General features: G+C 37.8%; 2 protein-coding genes across 3 annotated transcripts in view; one reads left to right on the top strand and one right to left on the bottom strand.

Moving 5' to 3' along the window:
• Positions 1-19524, top strand: part of HERC3 (HECT and RLD domain containing E3 ubiquitin protein ligase 3) — a 98749-nt gene that overhangs the window by 74445 nt on the left and 4780 nt on the right. For both annotated transcript variants that reach the window (XM_012724196.1, XM_004681128.2), the window contains exons 24-25: positions 10756-10939; positions 11150-11252. In XM_012724196.1, coding sequence (XP_012579650.1) covers positions 10756-10939; positions 11150-11252 — 287 coding nt within the window. The remainder of the gene's footprint in view (positions 1-10755; positions 10940-11149; positions 11253-19524) is intronic.
• Positions 589-2558, bottom strand: NAP1L5 (nucleosome assembly protein 1-like 5). Its single transcript, XM_012724197.1, has one exon. The coding sequence runs from the start codon at positions 2464-2466 to the stop codon at positions 1873-1875; it is 594 nt and encodes a 197-aa protein (XP_012579651.1). The 5' UTR covers positions 2467-2558; the 3' UTR covers positions 589-1872.

Raw genomic sequence — 19524 nt, 5'->3', positions numbered from 1 at the left:
TAATATCACATTAAAGTCTTTTATCCTTTCTGGGAGGAAGTCATAATTGATTTTATATTGAGGAAAATAAAATAAGAATTTAAATTTCCTGTTTTTTGAAATTAAAGGCCATAGTCTTTGATGGTAAGGCATTGTCAACTTAAGAATATAATGATGAAAGGAGAGAAATACTGGGGAGAATCTTGGAGCTAAGGGGAAAATAATTTATGTAATATGGAAAAATATCTTCAATTTAGAAATAAATTTAAATATTTAATATGTTAAAATAAATGAAAAATATATTTTATGTTTTTATGTAGTTTGTTTCCTTCCCTTTTGTAACTCATGAGAGAACTAAATTTCTAATCATCATCTTTATCTTCATGTAATAATAATAGCTGGAATTTCTTGAGCACTTAGCATGTGTCAGACACTGTTCCATGGGCTTTCTCTGTATTGTTCTCCGTAATCCGTGAGGAAAGAACTATTTCCTTTTATGTGTAAGGAAAAACTGAATGCAGATAGATTAACTGAATTGTCCAAGGTTCATCGCTAATAGCTGTCAGAACTGGGATTTGAATCTAGGTAGTCATAATAATGAGTCTTTCATTTTTTGAAAATACTGTTTTATTAACACCACAGTGGTAAACAATTTTATGCTTATGTTTCTTTTATAGATCGCTGGGTCACACACAATTCAAAACCCACACAGAAGCTGAGTCTTACATTAAATGTGTCCTTCCTAAAAATCCTTAGCTGTATGCCAGTCTATCTTCAAGCAGTAAGATTTAATTATGCACCATTTTATATTTAATATGTCACATTTACATAGCAAAATAATGAAGGCACAGCTAATACAAGCAAACGTAAACCCTTTCTACTTCTGAGCTGGGGGTGGGGACACATTTGGATTGGTTCTTCAAGTATATATTTTTCCACACATATTAGCTTCAGTGAAGAGTTCTGATAATTTTCACAGCTACATCCTAAAAGCTACATGACAAAAAGACCACAAGGATCAAATGACGTAACACTGGATACACATGCTTTACAGAATTTTCTACATTCTACATCTTCAAGTAAATTAATACTTCTCAAACACTAGATAAAGGAATCGAATACTTAAACATTTGGGAATTATACATCTTTGTAAACAGACACCACCAACAAAACACATAAACATGAAACTGTAAGGAATGAACACGTATGTCGACAGTATTATACAGGTATACACCCTCCTTCTCAGAACCATGTTGTTTCTCTGTATTTAAATACTCAGAACATTCTTCAGAATTAGAAGTGGCAGTTTTGCAGGCTTCATTAACAGTAATGTCACGATCTCCAAAACAGGCTTCCTCGACTCCATCACTCTTCTCTGAAATGTAAAGCTAATGTCTGGGTTACAAAAGCAAAGTCTGAAAGATGAGACTGGTTGGGGGGCGGGGTTTCCCTTTTTTGCACTGGAAAATTTCAGGACTACAGGAATTGAAGAATTAAGCATTGAGAACATGTTCAGTCTTGGCTTGGATGTTCCATGTGTAGTGTGATGATAATGGGATGAATGGGATTCAACGTAATATTCTTGACACCCTTTAAAAGTCTCAATTCTAGTCCTCACAGAAGAGATCATGAAAAAAAAATCATTAAAAATTTGTCTCGTTTTTTCCCAACAGCTTTTGATATAGTCATTGTGTCCAAAATGAAAATCAAATTTGAAATGGGTTGGCCAGGATCTGATTGCTTCAATTTAAATATTTTTAGGAATGTCAGAATTGATTCACATTATATTTTGGTCCAAAACCTGAGCCTTTTAAAGTCCACCAATATATATATTTTTTAAAAAGTAGGGGGTTTGTTTTCATCATCTTTCCTTTTTAAATCTCTGCCCCTGTTTTATTTCTTGGCGTCATCTGATGCCGCAGAGTGGGGACCCCCGTCTTTGGCGGCAGCCCCGTCCGCCGCAGCCTCTGCCGCAGTCGCAGCCTCCTCCTCCTCCTCCTCTTCCTCCTCCTCCCCCTCCTCCTCCTCGTACTCCTCCTCGTCGTCCTCCTCCTCCTCACCCTCTAAGGTCCATGCACATCCCTCCATCTCACCGGTGAGCTCTTGGATCTTGGCAAGCAGGGGCTTATAGATGTCATTATACTTTTTTTCCAGAGCCTGAAATTCCTTGTCAAATTTGGCTTCTATCTTATCGCATCGCTTCTGCAGCTTTTTGAGAGCCAGGACCCTGCATTTCACCGAATTAGGCAGGCTCTCGATAAAGTCATTTTTTGGCTTTGGTGCATTCTCTGCAGGGGTCTGGGGCTCCTCAGCCGTCTGACCCGTCGCGCTGTCAGAATCACCAGCGGCGCTGTCAGAGTCTCCCCCCTCCGCACCGCCTTCCGCCATTACCTCCTCTGCTGCTGCCGCTGCCGCTGCCGCTGCCTCTGCCGCGGCCGCTGCCGCCTGACTGGGCTCCGCAGGTGCCTGGTTGTCCGAATCAGCCATGTTAGGAGAAGAAGTCGCAGAGGTCTAGGTGGCTCCCGCAGAGACCTGCACCCGAGCTGCACCAGAGCGATCTGAGGATGCGGCAAGTGGCGGTGACGTCGGCCGCGGTGGTGACGTCGGCCGCGCCCCGCCCTTTTAGCGGCCGCGCTGGACTGGCCCGCTAGAATCAGCTGACAATCGTGCCCTCGTACTGCGCCAGCTGCCTCCTGTTGCTACCTTGCCTTCTCCCTGGTACCGCAGCCAACGTCAGAACCTGTTTCTTAGATACCGTCTCTCCATGGGCCATAGCTCCCCCACCCCCCTTGTGATAGCGGTTTCCAAGGCAACGGTGTGCGAACTGCGAACTGCGTTGATGGGCTCTGCCTTTTTCATTTTCTCCTGTCTCCTGTCGCCCCAGGTCCTTCTGTACATCGGTCGATAGATCGATCTTAGTCTTTGTCTGTACCTCCTCATAGCGGGTGGCATACTGCCTTGGTAGAGTGTTTTCTGGAAATGTCGTGCAGTCAGCATTGATCATCTCTTATTTTTACAACTGGGGTGTGAACAGGAGAGCGGACTCCATTCCACCCACTTTGGGACCAGAGTGAATATGTGAGGACAGGGCAGCTTGCACGCCCAAGCACCATACCATCTGCCCAACCCAACAACCCCTAGGCCGCAGCTGAGCCCTGTGCCATAGCTACTGGTGTCAGGACCTTCACTCAACCGCGGTCAACCGCTAAGCAGTGTTGGACCATTTGGATAGGGAATCTCAGGTCCCTGGGGATGTGTTCTAGAACGTTTCTTGGAAATCTTGGCTTGTGGGGAGGAATGAAACCAGAGGAAAATCAAAGAGAAATAAAGCCGTCTAGTGCTCGAGGACTAAAATCTATTTTTGGGTAGAAAAAGCATGTATTTAGGACTGTTGTTCACTGGGACACACGGACACATAAGCGTGCACACTTTGTCTCCAGCACACTCCACAATTTAGCATCTGCTCTGTGTCTTTTGCCTGTCAGTTGTATGAGAGAATGTTATAATAATAATAATAAACGCTTTTAAATAGGAACCCATTATTCTCTTAATAACAAAGTAAACAAACCAAATGATGCAAAACAATAGCTTCTTGAATAAGGGTGAGGACACATATTTTTAGTATGGAAATAGTCTTGGTTTTTTTTTACAAAAGTATTTTCAAATTCAGAATTACTGAGTTAAATACTTTCCTTTCATTCTTTTGTGAATGCTGAAGCTTTTCCACCAAGCATTTGACTGTTACTAAGTAGCATCTCAGTTTGCATTTGGTTCAGTCTTTTGTGTTTTTTTTTTCTTTTCTGTGAATATTACTTAGTAATTTGTTTCACACTTAGTGCTGACACATAGCAAGCGCTATGCTTTTTAACAGGATAATTGCATTATTAATATGCAAAGATAACCTGTAGTAATATTCTGTCTTAGAAAAGGACCTTGTTATCACCTTTTCCAAAGAAAATAACCATTTTTAAAAGGCTCTATATATTCCATTAGCAAAATCCTAGAGTTTTGTTATATTTTTTAAATGTATTTGTGATTCCTGTTGTCTATTTTACTTCCCTCTTTCCTGACGCCATTTGTAATGACTGAGTTTGATTGTTAAGGCTGAAGTTTTAATTTTAGCCCTGGCTGAATTTGATATTATAATATGTTTACATTATGGTGATAGGCTTATCATACTCCAGTATCACCCATGCATTCCACATATCATCTCTTAATGACTATAGCTACCTTGCAGTTAGGAATGCTTTTTTTCCAATTTCAAGATAAGGAATTAGAAACAGAACAATTAAGCAAAATAAATATCTTATTAGATATATCATTGATTGGAAGAATTAGGGGCAGAGAAAACAATCTTTTTATACTTGTGGTATAAAAGTTTCAATAGACTTTAAAAAATAAAAAGCCCAAATTAAATCAAATCTATTTGGCCAAACTTGTTTGAAACATCCAGTTTGTATCATGTCTTAGGATTTTTATGTTCCCACCTTGAAACTTAATTTAAACTAGGCTACCTTTCCTCCTAAAGTTTCCAAAAGTGTTTTTGAGATAAATTTATGGAAAATAAAATTCACTTTTTTAAGGTACTTTTTCAACTAAGTATAATTATTTAAACAGCATAGCAACTAAGATGTAGAACGTCATCCCCTAAAATGACTCATGATGCTTCCTTCACCATCACTCCTGGCAATCATGATCTACTTTCTACAGGTGAATGGATCATATGTATGTAGCCTTTTGAGTCTGAGCTCCTTTACTCAGCATGCAGTATATTTGAGATTCATCCTTACTGTTGTGTGTATTAGTAGTGGGTTCCTTTTTATTGTGAAGTGAATTTCCCATTTAGGTTGTTTTTAATTGCTCAGATTATGAAAGATGCTGTGAAGAACATTCAGCTACAGATTTCTGGTTAGATATAAGTTTCATTTCTCCTCGGTAAATATTTCAAATGGGATTACTGGATCATATGGTAAATGTATGTTTAACTTTTTTTGAGATTTATTTATTTATGCATACAGGTCAGAGGTGCAGGGATGGTGAGAGGATTCACCAGCGACAAAGCGGGGAGCAGAACAGGCAGATTGTGGAAGTACACTGCTGAGGGGAGCAGCGGGCGGGTCAGGAGAGGTCTGGCGCGCCATGTGGTCACCTCTGGGGCCAGGGATCAAACTGGTGAAGAAGTGGCTTTAGCTTCTTAATGTTACGTTTACCCGCTGCACCACCAGGGAGGGCCCATGTTTAACTTTTTAAGAAACTTATACTATTTTCTAAGCTGATTACCATTTTGCTTTCACACCACAAAGTCTAAGAGCTACAGTTGCTCTAAATTTTTGCTGTTATTTGGTGTCAGTGCTTGTTTGTTTTTTTTTCCCTCTATAATCTAACAGCTGTATGTGGTATCGTTACTAGTTAATTGAGGAGATGATGAATATCTTCCACTGTGCCTGTGTGCCATTCATATACCATTGTTGATAAAATATCTATTTAGATCTTTTGCCTATTTTCTAGTTTGTTTTTTCTTACTGATTTTTAATTGTTTTAATATCCTCTGACATAAGTTCTTTGTGAAGTGTTTTGCAAACATTTTCTTCTAGTCTGTGCCTTGTCTATTCATTTTCTTCAAAAAGTAGGAACTTTTAATTCTGATAAATCCATTTCATTTTTCTTTAATGGATTATGCTTTTAGTTTCATAATGAAAACTTCTTTGCCAAATTCAAGGCCACACATAATTATTCCTATATTTTCTTCTGGAAGTTTTATAATTTTAAGTTTTACTGTTTCACCCATATTGCGCTAATCCTAATATCATTGTAAGGCATGTAGTTGCATATCTTCTGCGTAGTGGATATCTTGTTGGAGCATCACTACTTACTGAAAAGTGCGAGCCTTGTTTGGCTGAGTTAATCGATCATATATGTGCAGGTCTATTTCCTGTTGTTGTATTGATTTATATATCTACACAGAGGAGCTCTCTTGAGATAATTGTAACTTTATTATAGTAAGTAATGAAATTGGTAATGTGAGTCCTCTAACCTTATTCTTTTTCAAAATTGTTTTGGCTCTTCTACTTCCTTTGCTTTCTATACCAATTTTAGATTCAGCATGACAGTTTTTTAAAGACCCTCACTACAGTTTAAATTCAAATGCCTAAAAATCTTCAATGCTTCAATCGAGTACTTGTTCTTTATATAAAAATTACATTGACTCTTTATGAATTGTCTCATCTTGTGGGCTTTATGGACCTTGTCATATAATTAGGACTGCAATAACACACAGTAGCTAGTAGTGTAGATGAGCTATTGTGTTCTGAGGTCTTTATTTTGACACATTAGTTTCTCAGTTCTGGAGGCCAGAAATCCAAAATCAAGTTGTGGACAGGTTGGTTCCTTCTGAGAACTGAAGGGAGGATCTGTTCCAGGTCTTTCTCCTTGGCTTATAGATGGCCATCTTCTCCTGTCTCTTTACAGTGTCTTCTGTCTAAACGTGTCTGTGTCTGTATTCAGATTATTCTTTTTCATAAGGACAACTGTCTTAGTGGATTACAGTCACTCTGATGGCCTCATTTTAACTTGATTACTGTGTAAAGATCATATCTCCAAATAAGGTCACCCTCTGAGGTAGTAGCAGGTTAGGATTTCAGAATATGAATTTTAGGGAGATTCAAGGCAACTTGTAGCCTCCATCCTTCAACCTGTAACTCTCCCCTGCCCAATTCATGTCTTTCTAACCTACAAAATACATTCATCTCCTTCCAAGATCCCCTCAACTCTGTGACTGACCCAACCTCAACTCTATATCCAGAGTCTCATCTGTGATGATTTATTTTGTGTCAACACGATTAAGCCATGAGGTGTCCAGATATTTAGTCAATCAGAAACCCTGGATATGTTTCTCAGTACATTTCCGCATGAGATTAACATTTGGATCAGGACACTGGGTAAAACAGGGTGCCTTTCCTAATGTGGGCTGTCCCCAACCAATCAGTTGAAAGCTTAAATAGAACAAAAGGACTAAATAGTAGGAACTCCTCTGCTTGAGTGCCTCTGGTTGGAACATCAGTTTGTTCTTACCTTTAGACCAAAACACCAGCTCCTTCTAACTTTCAAGCCTGCCTGCCTTTGAACTAAAACTATGCCAGGGGCTCTCCTGGGACTTCTCTTTGCTGACTGTAGACTTGGGAGCTTGTCAGCCTCTGTAATCACTAGCACCTGAGTTAACTCCTGATAATAAACCTTAATTTCTGTCTCTCTCTTCTTCCCCCATTCCCTCCCCCACTTTCTCCTCAACTTGTGTGCCTGTATTATAAATTATTTATATCTGTATTCATCCTGGTCATTCATTTAAGCAGATATGAGAGAGACATGAAGAAGTTTCATGCATCCTAAGACAAAATGAACCCATGAAACCAAACAATCTGCTTAATAGTGTCATGAAACATGAAACACACATAGGATAGACATTCCCATTCCAAAAGGAAGAAGTCAGAAACAGGAAAGAGTTCACATATCCCAAGCAAGTCTGAAACCTAGCAGCACAAATTTGGTTTGACTTGAAGCCCTGGAGAATGATCCTTTTTGGCTCCATACTATGTCCTCTGGTTCAATGGGTTGTTGCCTCCTACTCCCAGAGGGCCACAGAGATTCTGAGCCTGCTTATCTTACCTGTGCCCTGGAACCCGTGGTAACTGGCTTCTGATCTGCCATTAGGGTCGTTCTTCCCTTTCTTGTAAGGTAATCCCTATTCTTAGCCAGTTAGCTTTATCAGCTCATTTCATACCTGTAGAGATTCCAAGAGGTCTGACCGTCTTTCTTCATTTTGTCCCATTTCTGCTCCGTTGATCCAAACTGGCATTGTTTTTGCTAGTATGAAATTCTCAAAGAGCGTGTTGGCCTTCAGGCAGTTCACAGGGTTCCAAGCCATCAGATCGAGGGCCTTCTACAGACCTAACCTGGATGACCAGCTTTCTGCTCCTGGTTTCTAGAATCTGATTGGGTTGACTGGATCCATGCATCATATACCTAATCTCTTTAAGCATATCGTTGTTTAGTCACACCCTTGACCTTGTTTCCAGAGCTTGTTATCTGGATAGGCTGAGAATTTTTCAAGCCTTCAAATTCTAGTTTCTTTTTGCTTAGTAATCTCTCTAATTTATCTTTTTCCTTTTTCACTTTCTATATGTATCAAGAAGAAACTAGGGCATATCATTCCTCATTGACCCAAAAATTGTTCAGTAGCATATTTATTCTCTACAAATTAGTAGTTTTCCCTCTTTAGATTCTTTTGGTTGATTTCTAATTTTATACCATTGTGACTAAAATTTATGCTTGATTTCAATCTTTGTAAATTTATTGAGATGTGTTTTGACTCCTTACATATGATCTTCCCTTGAAAATGTTCTGTAAGCACACTCTGTAAAAACAGAGTGAATATTCTGTTTTTTTGAGGTGTAGTACTCTATAAATATCTATTAAGTTGACCTGTAATTTATCACCTACAGCCATGGTTTCCTTATTTACTAGTTAGTTACTCACTCAGCTGTGGGCCAATATATTTACATTTTCAACTTTTCTAGACTTTACAACCTACTGGTTATGTCTAAGTTCATAGTTTATATATCCACTACTGAGAGATAGACTATGCATACACATAATGTCTAGATCACTAGTAAAAACGGAACCTTAACCTATAACCTACAGAAACCTGCCCAGGAAACCAATCTCTTTTCTATAATAAATAGCCCAGGAAGCCAGCTTGCTAGAAGTCTTCAATCCCTATAACTTTTGTAATAATTCACTTCAAATGATTAGGACTTGATTAATAAGTGACAACTTTTCCAACTGGGGGTCAAATAGAGAAAGCCGAGTACATACCCCTGGCATGCATGGGATTCTTACATAGGATTCATAGCCTAATAGGGTTCTTGCTTCCAGTTAACCTACCTGCCACTTCCCTGAGCCAATGACGTCCAATCTAGGTGCGCTTGAAGACTCCCGATTGTCTACTGTAACACTTATTTGCTGTAGGAAGTTCTGAATAAATAGCCTTTGCCTTCCTCATGTGGTTGATCATTTATCATTATTTCAGTGTTGGCTATATGTGGTCTCTGCTTTTTCATAATTTATCTTCCCCCTTGCTGTGTATGAACTTCCATTTTCTACCTCCTTACCATTATCCATGTCATTTTTTTCCTGTTTTTTAAATTTTTTTTTATTTTAAAACTATGCTTTTTCTTTTATTCATCTTATAAATAGTCACTGAATTCCAATTATGAAAACACTATCTGGTTTCCTAATTGGGGATACAAAGATGAATGGTTAGGGTGACTTTTGTCACCAGTAAATATGTGATTATATTTTACTTTAAAGTTACCATTTTCATGTGAGTAGTTGTGCAGAGAGATATCAGCAGTAGTTGATCTTTGACTGAGATCACTAAAACACTAATTTTTCTTTCTGAATCTATTTTTATTCCTTTTAGGTTAATACATGTAAATAGGACTTTTAGGTTGTGTGTAAAGTGTGTATTTAATTTTATAAGAGACTATGGAATTGTTTTCAAGCGCAGAGTACTATTTTGCATCTCTACTAGCAGTGCATGTGAGAATGCTGTTTGTTCCAATTCTAGTAGCACTTTGCATTGTTTGTTTAAGGAATTTTGTATATGTATGTGATGTTATCTGGCTTTTAAAATTAGTGCAAATCCAACAGATGGGAATGGTAATCTACTGTTTGTTTTTTTTTTAAGATTTATTTATTTATGCATACAGAACTGGTGTACAGGCCAGAGGTGTAGGGGCGGTGAGAGGATTCACCAGAGACAGAGTGGGGAGCAGAACAGGCAGATCAACAAAATACACTGCTAAGGGGAGCAGTGATCGGGTCAAGAGAGGTCTGCTGCACCATGTGGTCACCTCTGGGGCTGGGGATCGAACTCATGCTGAAGTGGCTTTAGCTTCTTAGGGCTGTGCTTTAACCTGCTACACCACCAGGGAGGGCCTCTACTGTGCTTTCAATTTGCACTTGATTGATTACTAGTGGGATCGATATCATTGTATAAGATGGTTCCTTCCAGAGGTGGTTAAAAGATTTATAGACAGGGCCCTCCCTGTTGGCGCAGTGGGTTAAAGCACAGCACTGAGAAGCTAAAGCCACTTCCACATGAGTTCGATCCCCGCCTGCCCCGGAGGAGACCACATGGCGTGGCAGACCTCTCCTGACCCGCCCGCTGCTCCCCTCAGCAGTGTACCTTGTTGATCTGCCTGTTCTGTACCCCACTCTGTTTCTGGTGAATCCTCTCACCCTCCGCATCTCTGGCCTGTACCCCAGTTCTGCATGCACAAATAAATAAATCTTTAAAAAAAAATAAAAAAATAAAAAGATTTATAGACAGGAATTCATTTCTAAGTAATGGGGAGACAGCCTAGAAGTTATGTCTTAGACTTTTTGTTTTAAACAAACAGAAAAAGACTTTTTTTTTGTAGATGAAATTTTGAGCAGGACCAAAACCAAGATGAAGACTGGAGCATTTACATAAAATAAAGTCAGTAGTGTGATTTTGCCTACGTGGCCTCCCTTGTTCCAGATGTCCTTAGATAACTAGGTGGAACCCAAGGACTTGGTGGTAGTCTACCTGAGTGAGGCCTTAGGATGCCTAGTTGTAAGAGAAGTGGGTGAAATTCCATTCCTCATAATTTCTCACGTAGATATAGAAGGGAAGTTTGATAAACTCTGTATATATTTGGGCTAAATGTATTCTGTTTTTCTGTTCTCTGGCAGGCAGGAATTTGTAGATGCTTATGTGAATTATGTCTTCCAAATCTCAGTCCATGAATGGTACACAGCCTTCTCCAGTGGCTTCCTCAAGGTGTGTGGTGGCAAAGTGCTTGAACTCTTCCAGCCTTCAGAACTGAGGGCCATGATGGTGGGGAACAGCAACTACAACTGGGAGGAACTGGAAGAGGTAAGCATAAAAGATACTCTCTTACCTCTGAGGAGACATCACTAGGCTGGGATGACTACAGCCTGGTCTTTTTGCAAAGATACTTGGTTGGAATCCACCTGCATTTCAGTGGCTACGTCTTAATCTCAAATATAAAAGTTACACAAATGTCCATTATAATATTACTCTTGTTTGGTAAAATGGTTTTTTCTTTTTGACTTTTCTTGACAGACTGCCATTTACAAGGGTGATTACTCTGCCACACACCCCACTGTGAAACTATTTTGGGAAACATTTCATGAGTTTCCACTGGAAAAGAAGAAGAAATTTCTCTGTAAGTATCAGTAAATTTCAGTATGGCATTCATCCACATTTTAGTCTTGCATATGGTCTAGGTAGATATACCCTAAGTAAAGTTCAATTCTTTTAAATGGTAGAATATGTAAATACATTAGCACTTTTGTCTTAATGTTATTTCAGGCACACATAGGTTGTTAATCCAGCAATTTTGCTTAACAAAAGGGGTTGCATGAAAGGAGGAAAAGGGATATTACACTGACTTTTCAATTGCTCTAAAACAACTATTTTATGTGTGATTTTTTAATAAAAAGTATTATATTCACAGAATCTAATCATTCAAATTAACTTCTTTATATCCCCAGCCTTTAAACATATTGTAAATGTCCATTGCAGATGGAACTGGAGAGATGTTATTTATCATTTTATCAGCTTCGTTGAATTATGATTCACATGCCATATAATCCACTCACCTTTAAAAACATAATTCAGTGATTTTTAGAAACTCATCACTTTTTAGAACCGTTCTCACCATTGAACATCATAATGACTAGTGTCACTGTCCATCTCTTCTCAAACTTCCACCCCTTTGGTTTTCAACTATATGGAGTTACCTGTTCTGTACATTTCTAAAATATAGTATATTATCTTTTGTGACTAGTTAGATAACATTTGAGTGTGATACATTTGGAAAGGAGACTGAAGTCTAGTTTAAAAAAACAAATACGATCATTTAAATACAGTTGAAGAGATCTTATCCTAAGACTTGCCCACCTGCATCTATACAGGCATCTCTTTTCATAGAGAACTGCCCCTTTCAAAATCCAGCTCTTTTTCTGACTGTATCTATGCAGACATCTCTTTTCCCTGAAAACCTGTCCTTTTAAAATGCAAACAATAAATAAACAAAGTTAAAATCTTTGCTCCAGTGTATATAATCAGTTAGAAATTAGCCAAGAATTGTATAGAAATTTTATCTATAATAAACAAAAAACTGAGGATTTGAAAGAGTCTCTTTTGCTTTATAAAAAGGAGAAAGGGATAAATGTTAAATGGTGTCACTTATATATGGAAGTCAGACAAAGGGTTAGACAAAAACAAAATTAAATACCAACTCTTGAAAACTGACGATAGATATAAGGCATCCAGGAAAGGGTGGGGAGAGGGAGATAGTGTGGGAGGAATGAAAGTGGGTAGTAGAGGAGAGTCTGGTTCACCATGGCAGAGGACAGTGGGTTCTTTTGTGGCAGGAGAACAGTGGTAACCACTCCTGAGGGAAGGACTCCTACACTGTCAAACTATTAACATGTACCCCAAACAATATTACTTAATTAGTAAAAAAAAAAAAAAAAAAAAAAAACTAGTAAAAAAAGAAAAATAAATAAAAAGAGCATACTTTGATATTTTTTGCAATCTGTACTCTCAAATTCAACTGTTCATGTGAAATAAGGATGAGAGAAGATTTCTTTAAAAGCGTCCCACTTCATTGTCTAGTTTCACTGACCCTTGAAAAACAGGGCCATATGAATTTAATGAAAGGTTAAGGTTTGCCAGGTGAACTCAAAGACTGTGCCATTCAAGAGAAACCTTCTGTTAGTCATGGGGATTTATTATTTCTGTCTAGACACCATTAGGCTTATGGGAATTTTTATTAACTGTGCAGATTTTAGCAAGTAATGTTATTTATAACATTAAAGCTCAGGTAAAAGTACATTATCTGCAAGTGCTTCTTAATTAATGATTTCCATTGTAGTCATTTGCAATAAATCAGCTTATCACAAAAGTGAAATGTGAGTGATAGGAAAAGGAAAGCAAACATATCCCAAGTAGAAACTGATGAGCCAAAGTGGTGTAAGCACCAGAAAGTTGAGTGGTCATAGAAACTGTGGTCTTCTTGTTTTCCTCCTAAGGTCATCTCCTCCCTTCCAATGTCACTATTCTTTTCTGCTTTGAATTTTTGGGAAGACTTCTAACATTTGTGAGGGCACACATTTGATTGAGAACATTTTATATCTGAGGACATTTTAAAATATCTTTTTACTAGATAAATTATTTCAGTGTATAATTAGCCAACAAAAAGTATAGAATTTTTATCCATATAAAACCAAAGAACAGAGGAAATGATTCTAGATAGCAGCATAGGAAAAGCCTGGATTCACCTCCTTCCACAACACCCCAAATTTACAATTATGTATGGGACAGTTTTTTATGAAAGAGTTCTGAGAATGAGCTGAACAACTCCTACATGTTGAGGGACAAAGGACCCCATGGAAGAGGCAGAAACATGGTCTTGACAAGAAGCTCCTCATTCAGTGTGGCCACTGAGGAGTGGGAGTTCATGTCCCACACTCTATACCTCAGAACCCTTGGCACTTACACCAGCGAGACATAGCCCCCAAACAGTTATCTTTGAAAACCGATGGGGCTTCTGACCAGAAGACACAAGAGGCAGTGCAGAACTAAGAGTCCACACTTAAAGAGTATGCATGCAGTCTTACCCAGAACAATTGCAAAAGTAGCATTTTTTTTTATGTTTCTCTTCCATTAAGAATTTTTAAAAAATAATATAATAGTGTATTTTCACATCATTTTGTGCATTTTTCCATCTCAGTTGTAATCCCTGTGGGGCTTCCCATCACCGAATCACCCATGTGCACTCACCATAGTCCAGAGCATTTCCCCCCCTTCATTCCCCACTTTTGACCCCATTCTTCACTCCACCCCTATAAAATGTCTCTGGTATATAGTTGTTCATTAGTACTATTTTCTCCCCTGGTCCTTTATACTCCTGCTATGAGTGAAACCACCTGGTATTTTTCCTTTTCTTTCTGGCTAATTTCACTAAGCATGATCTTTTGCAGCTCCATCCATGTTGCTGCAAAAGGCATGTGTTTAGTTTTTTGGTTGCTGAGTAATATTCCATTGTGTATATGTACTACATCTTTTTAATCCAGTCATCTACTTTTGGGCTTTTGGGTTGTTTCCATGTCTTTCCAGTTATAAATAAAGCAGCAAAATAAGCATGGGGATGCAGGTATCTTTTTGAATAAGGGTTTTTTTTTGTCACAAAAGTAGCATTTTTTTAAAATGTCAAAATTAAAATTGAAAGTGACTCATTAGTTAATTTTTTTCTAAAGATTTATTTATTTATGCTTACAGAACTGAGGTATAGGCTAGAGGTGCAGGGTTAGTGAGAGGATTCCCCAGAGACAGAGTGGGGAGCAGAACAGACAGATCAAGAAAGTACACTACTGAGGGGAGCCGTGGGCGGGTCAGGAGAGGTCTGCCACACCATGTGGGTCAGCTCCCTGGCCAGGGATTGAACTCATGCTGCAGTGGCTTCAGAGAGATTCATAATGTGGTGCTTTAACCCATTGTGCCACCAGGGAGAGCCCTCATTAGTTAATTTTAATGTAAAGAGGTCAAGGGTCTGTTGAAACTTTCTCCAGTGATGGAAGTACTGGACAGTACCAGTTTAACACTCCCCCTAATCTTGTTAGAGTCTCCAGGCTTACTGTGCATGCCCATGGTCCTGCTGAAACTAGAGGAGCCCTTGGGGAATGGATAAGCCAGGAGTTGCTATGGTTTCATTCACCCTTGTTACAACTCACTATTACCTTCCGGAAAAAAGACATGTACACTCGTCTAGGTCTCCCAATCATTTCATCTGCCACCAAAGGGACAGTTCCATGTTACTTATTATGGGGGCCAGCAGGGTTTCCAGTTGGACCCCCACAGGACCACAAATACTGGCATACGTTGAAAGCTAATACCTGAGGGTCTTGCCTCCAATCAGTCTGAAACTAAATGCTAAAAAGAGATGTCCCCCTTGAACTGTGACAGGTCTTGGTGTTCCTCAATAACAGGGTCCTCTCAAGAAAAAACAAGACTATATATAACTACAAAGTTTAATGAGACAACCAAATACTAGGGGTTAAGTTGAATGTTAAGGTTTGATACCTAAAGGCTACTTGTTCAATATTAGAGAACACTGATGTTTTACCTAATAAATAGAAACAAAGAAAAGCACAAGATGAAATTGCAGAAACAACCTTACTGATGCAGGGAAACCTACCAGATAAAGAATGCAAATAGTCATAAAGATGCTTACCAAGCTCAGCAGAATTGTTGAATACAGTGATAATAAAGAGATAAAGCATATCTAAAGTACCATTTAGAGGCAGCCCTGGTGGCACAGAGATTAAAGTATCAGTACTATCAAGCTATTGCTAGTCACTGAGGCATGATGTCAATCCCTGGCCAGGGAGCTAAACCACATGGTGCAGCAGGCCTCTCCTGTCTCACCTGCTGTTCCCCTCAGCAGTGTATTTCCGTAGGTCTGCTTGTTCCACTCCTCATTCTTTCTCTGGTGAGTCCTCTCACGCCCTGCACCTCCGGCCTACATCCTAGTTTTTTTATGCATACATAAATAAAAAGAAATCTTAAAAAAATAAAGTATCAATCAGAAATCACAGAACCTAAGAATATAATAGCTGACCAGAAACGCACAGCAGACTTGATTAAAATGACAGCATTCTTATGATAAAACATAAGAATGATAAAACATGAAATGTTTTATGAAAGAACAATGGATCCTACCCAAGCAAAGCAAAAAGAAAAAAGAATTAAAATAATAATAGTTTAATGGACATCATCAGGCAGAATAATGTTTACATTAATAGGATTCCAGAATGAAGAGAGAGAAGCGATAGAGAAGTATTTAAAGAAATAATGGTGGAAAATTTACCTGACCTAGGATAGTAAAACAGGTATTCAAGACCAAGAATACAGAAAGTCAAGCAAGATGAACCCAAAGCAGTTCACACCAAGACATATTATACTAAAAATTTTAGAAATTAAAGGTAAAAAGGAGAATCTTAAAAGCAGCAAGAAAAAAAAAGTTACATACAGAGAAGCCCCTCATATGATTTAGTAGAGTTTTCAACAGAAACACTGCAAGCTAGAAGAGAGTAGTATAATATAGTCAAAGCAGTGAAAGGAAAAACTTACAACCAAGAAAGAATACACTAACTTGAAAGGTTATTACTCAAAACTTGAAGGAGAGATAGAATTCTATAGATAAGCAAAATTTAGAGTTTCTCACCATTAAAATATCCTTATACAAAATATTAAAGGGACTCTGATATGCTGAAAAGATATGAAAATAAGTTGTAGCAGGAAAACAAGTGAAAGAAAAAAATTTTCACTGATAATTGTAAAGTCAATGGATCCATTATGTATAAAACCAAACATAAAGCTTAAAAAACAAAAGTAGGGGCCCTCTCTGGTGGTGTAGTGGGTTAAAGCACAGCACTATGAAGCTATCACAGCCACTGCAGCACACCCTGGCCAGAGAGCTGACCTACATGGTATGGCAGATCTCTCCTGACCCGTCCTCTGCTCCCCTCAACAGTATATTTCAGTGTATCTTTGCCTGTTCTACACTCCACTCTGTCTCTGGTGAATCCTCTCACCACCCTCACCTCGGGCCAGTTCTGTATGTATAAATAAATAAAGCTTAAAAAAAGTAGGAGTATTAATAATTAAGGGATACATATAATAAAAAAATATAATGGTAACTGAACCTAATGGTGACAACATAGCAAAAAAATAGAGCAGATATACAAAATAAAATGCAGAAGGAATCTAACCATAACACTAATGAGTTATCAAAAAGGAACTATAAAAACAAAACACAATGACAATAAATACATACCTATAAAAAGGTACTATAAATATAAATGGCCTAAATTCCCTAATTAAAAGTCATAGTATGCTGAATGGATAAGAAGAAAAAGAACCACTTAAGTTATAAGGATATATGCAGACTGAAAGTGAAGGGATGCAAAAAGATATTCTATATAATGGAAGTGAAATTAAAGGTGCTATAATTATACTCATATTGAACAAAACATTGTTTTTTTAGAAAGGACAGTGTATATTGATAAATGGGTCAATCCACAAGAATATACAAAATTTGTTGGTGTATTTGCACCCAACACAGGTGCACCTAAATACATAAAGCAAATATTACAAAGATAAAAGGGGAATTGACATTAGTACAATAATAGTGGAAGATTTTAATGCCTCCCACATAAATCTATGTATAGATCATCCAGACAGGAAATGAAGAAGGAACTGTCAGTCTTAAATGATGCATTATTAGGGCCCTCCATGGTGGAGCAACGGGCTAGGACACAGTACTTCAATCTGGCAGCAGCCGCTTCAGTGCGAGTTCTCTCCCCAGCCCCAGAGGATCCATATGGCGCGGCAGACCTCCCCTGACCCGCCTGCTGCTCCCCTCAGCAGTGTACTTTGTCAGTCTGCCTGTTCTGCTTCCCACTCTGCCTCTGGTGAAGCCTCTCACCACCCCTGCACCTCTGGCTGTACCTCAGTTCTGTATGAATAAATAAATCTTTTAAAAAAATGATACACTATTAGATGGACTTTATATATATATATATGCACCTAATAGTAAATCCAAAAATAGCAGGATACACATTTTTCTCAAATGTGCATGGGACACTCTCCAGAATAGATCACATGCTTGAGCACAAAAAGTCTCAGTAAATTTAAGAAGACAAATCATATTTTATCTGACTCACAACAGTGTGAAACAGTCACAAGAAAAAACTAAAACCCCACAAAAATAGAGGTGGAAACAAGCCACTGAACAACTGTTGGGTTGACACAGAAATCAGACAATACCTGGGGATAAATGGAAATACAACATACCAAAATCTATGCAGATGAAGTAAAAAGCTATTTTAAAAGAGAAGTTCATAGCAATATATAGTGCCTCCTTCAAGTAATGAGATAATTCTTAATTAATCTAATCTTGTACTTTGGGAAACTAAAAAGAAGGAATTAGGGGAAAAAAGAAAACCAAAAAACCCCAAAATGAGTAGCTGGAAAGAAGAAATGAAAATTAGAGCAAAAATAGGTGAAATAGTGACTGGTAAGGCAGAAGAAAGGATTGATGAAGAGCTGCTTCTTTGAAAAGTTAAACAAAATTGACACGCCTTTAGTTAGGCTCATCAAGGAAAAAATGAGTGATAAAATAAAGTCAGAAATGAAAGGGTTACAGCTGACACCACAGAAATAAAAAGTAATTATGAGCTTAATATGAACAAGTTATATGCCAACAAATTAGGCAAACCACACAAAATGCATGCATTTTTAGAATTATGATTTTCCCACACTGAATCAGAAAGAAATAGGAAATCAGAAATGAATACAGTGAATGGACTAGTACTGGTACAAATTACTAATCAGAGATTAAAATAGTCATAAAAAAGCTCCCCAAAAAGAAAAGTCTAGGATCCGACCTCACATTGGTGAATTCTGGCAAGTGTTCAAGGACGATTTAATACCTATCCTGCTCAAACTCTTCCAAAATAATGGAAGAGGAAGGAAAACTTCCAAATTCATTTTGTGAGGCCAAAATTACCCTGACACCAAAGCCATGTAACTATCACCACAGTAAGAAAATTACATGCTATCAATCTCCTAATGAACATCAATAAAATATTAGCAAATCAAGCAATACTACATTAAAAGGCTTATATTTCATGATCAAGTGAGATTTAGCCCATGCACAAGGATGGCTCAACATCTAGAAATGAATTAACATAATACATCACATTAGCGAAGTGAAGCATAAAAATTGATATACATAGTATATTTCTATATATTAATATACATTGAAAAATGTATAAAACTCAACATCCATTTTTGACAAAAAACTTAGAAAGTGGATAGAGTGTGGGAAAATACCTCAATAGAGTAAAGGCCATAGCTGACATCATACTCAGTGGTGAAGCTAAAAGCTTTCTTATAAGACTAGGAATAACACAAGGGTATCAGCTCTTTTACACTTGTATACAATATCATATTAAAAGTCCTTGCTAGAAAGGTTAGGAAAAGAAAGAGATAAAAAGCATCCAAATTGAGATGTTTTTACTTCAACTCAGTAATTGATGATTATATATAGAAAATCAGAAAAACTATCAAAAACAATTTCAGGATTCAAAGTCATATTCAAAAATTACTAACTTTCTATATACTAAAGCAAGAGAAATGTAAAAAAGCGATACCATGTGCTGTAATAGCATCAGAAAAATAAAATTCTCAATATGTGAGAATTTAATATGAAGAAAGTGAAAGACCTGTGTACTGAAAATTAAGATTGATAAAAATGAATACTGAAATGGAAAAGTATTTTGTACTCATGGATCAGCAGAATTAATTTTGTTAAAATGTCTAGAATTCTAGCAAAATCTTTCAAAGAAACTGAATAAACAAGAAAC

Source organism: Condylura cristata, unplaced genomic scaffold (assembly GCF_000260355.1).
Source record: "Condylura cristata isolate star-nosed mole 26May11 unplaced genomic scaffold, ConCri1.0 scaffold00012, whole genome shotgun sequence".
Lineage (NCBI taxonomy): Eukaryota > Metazoa > Chordata > Mammalia > Eulipotyphla > Talpidae > Condylura > Condylura cristata.
Note: the sequence above shows the minus strand (reverse complement) of the source record. Positions and strands in the feature narration are given on the sequence as shown.

What these genes read in the sequence shown, in the direction of transcription:
- NAP1L5 (XM_012724197.1), bottom strand. Translation starts at nt 2,466, where the DNA reads ATGGCTGATTCGGACAACCAGGCACCTGCGGAGCCCAGTCAGGCGGCA.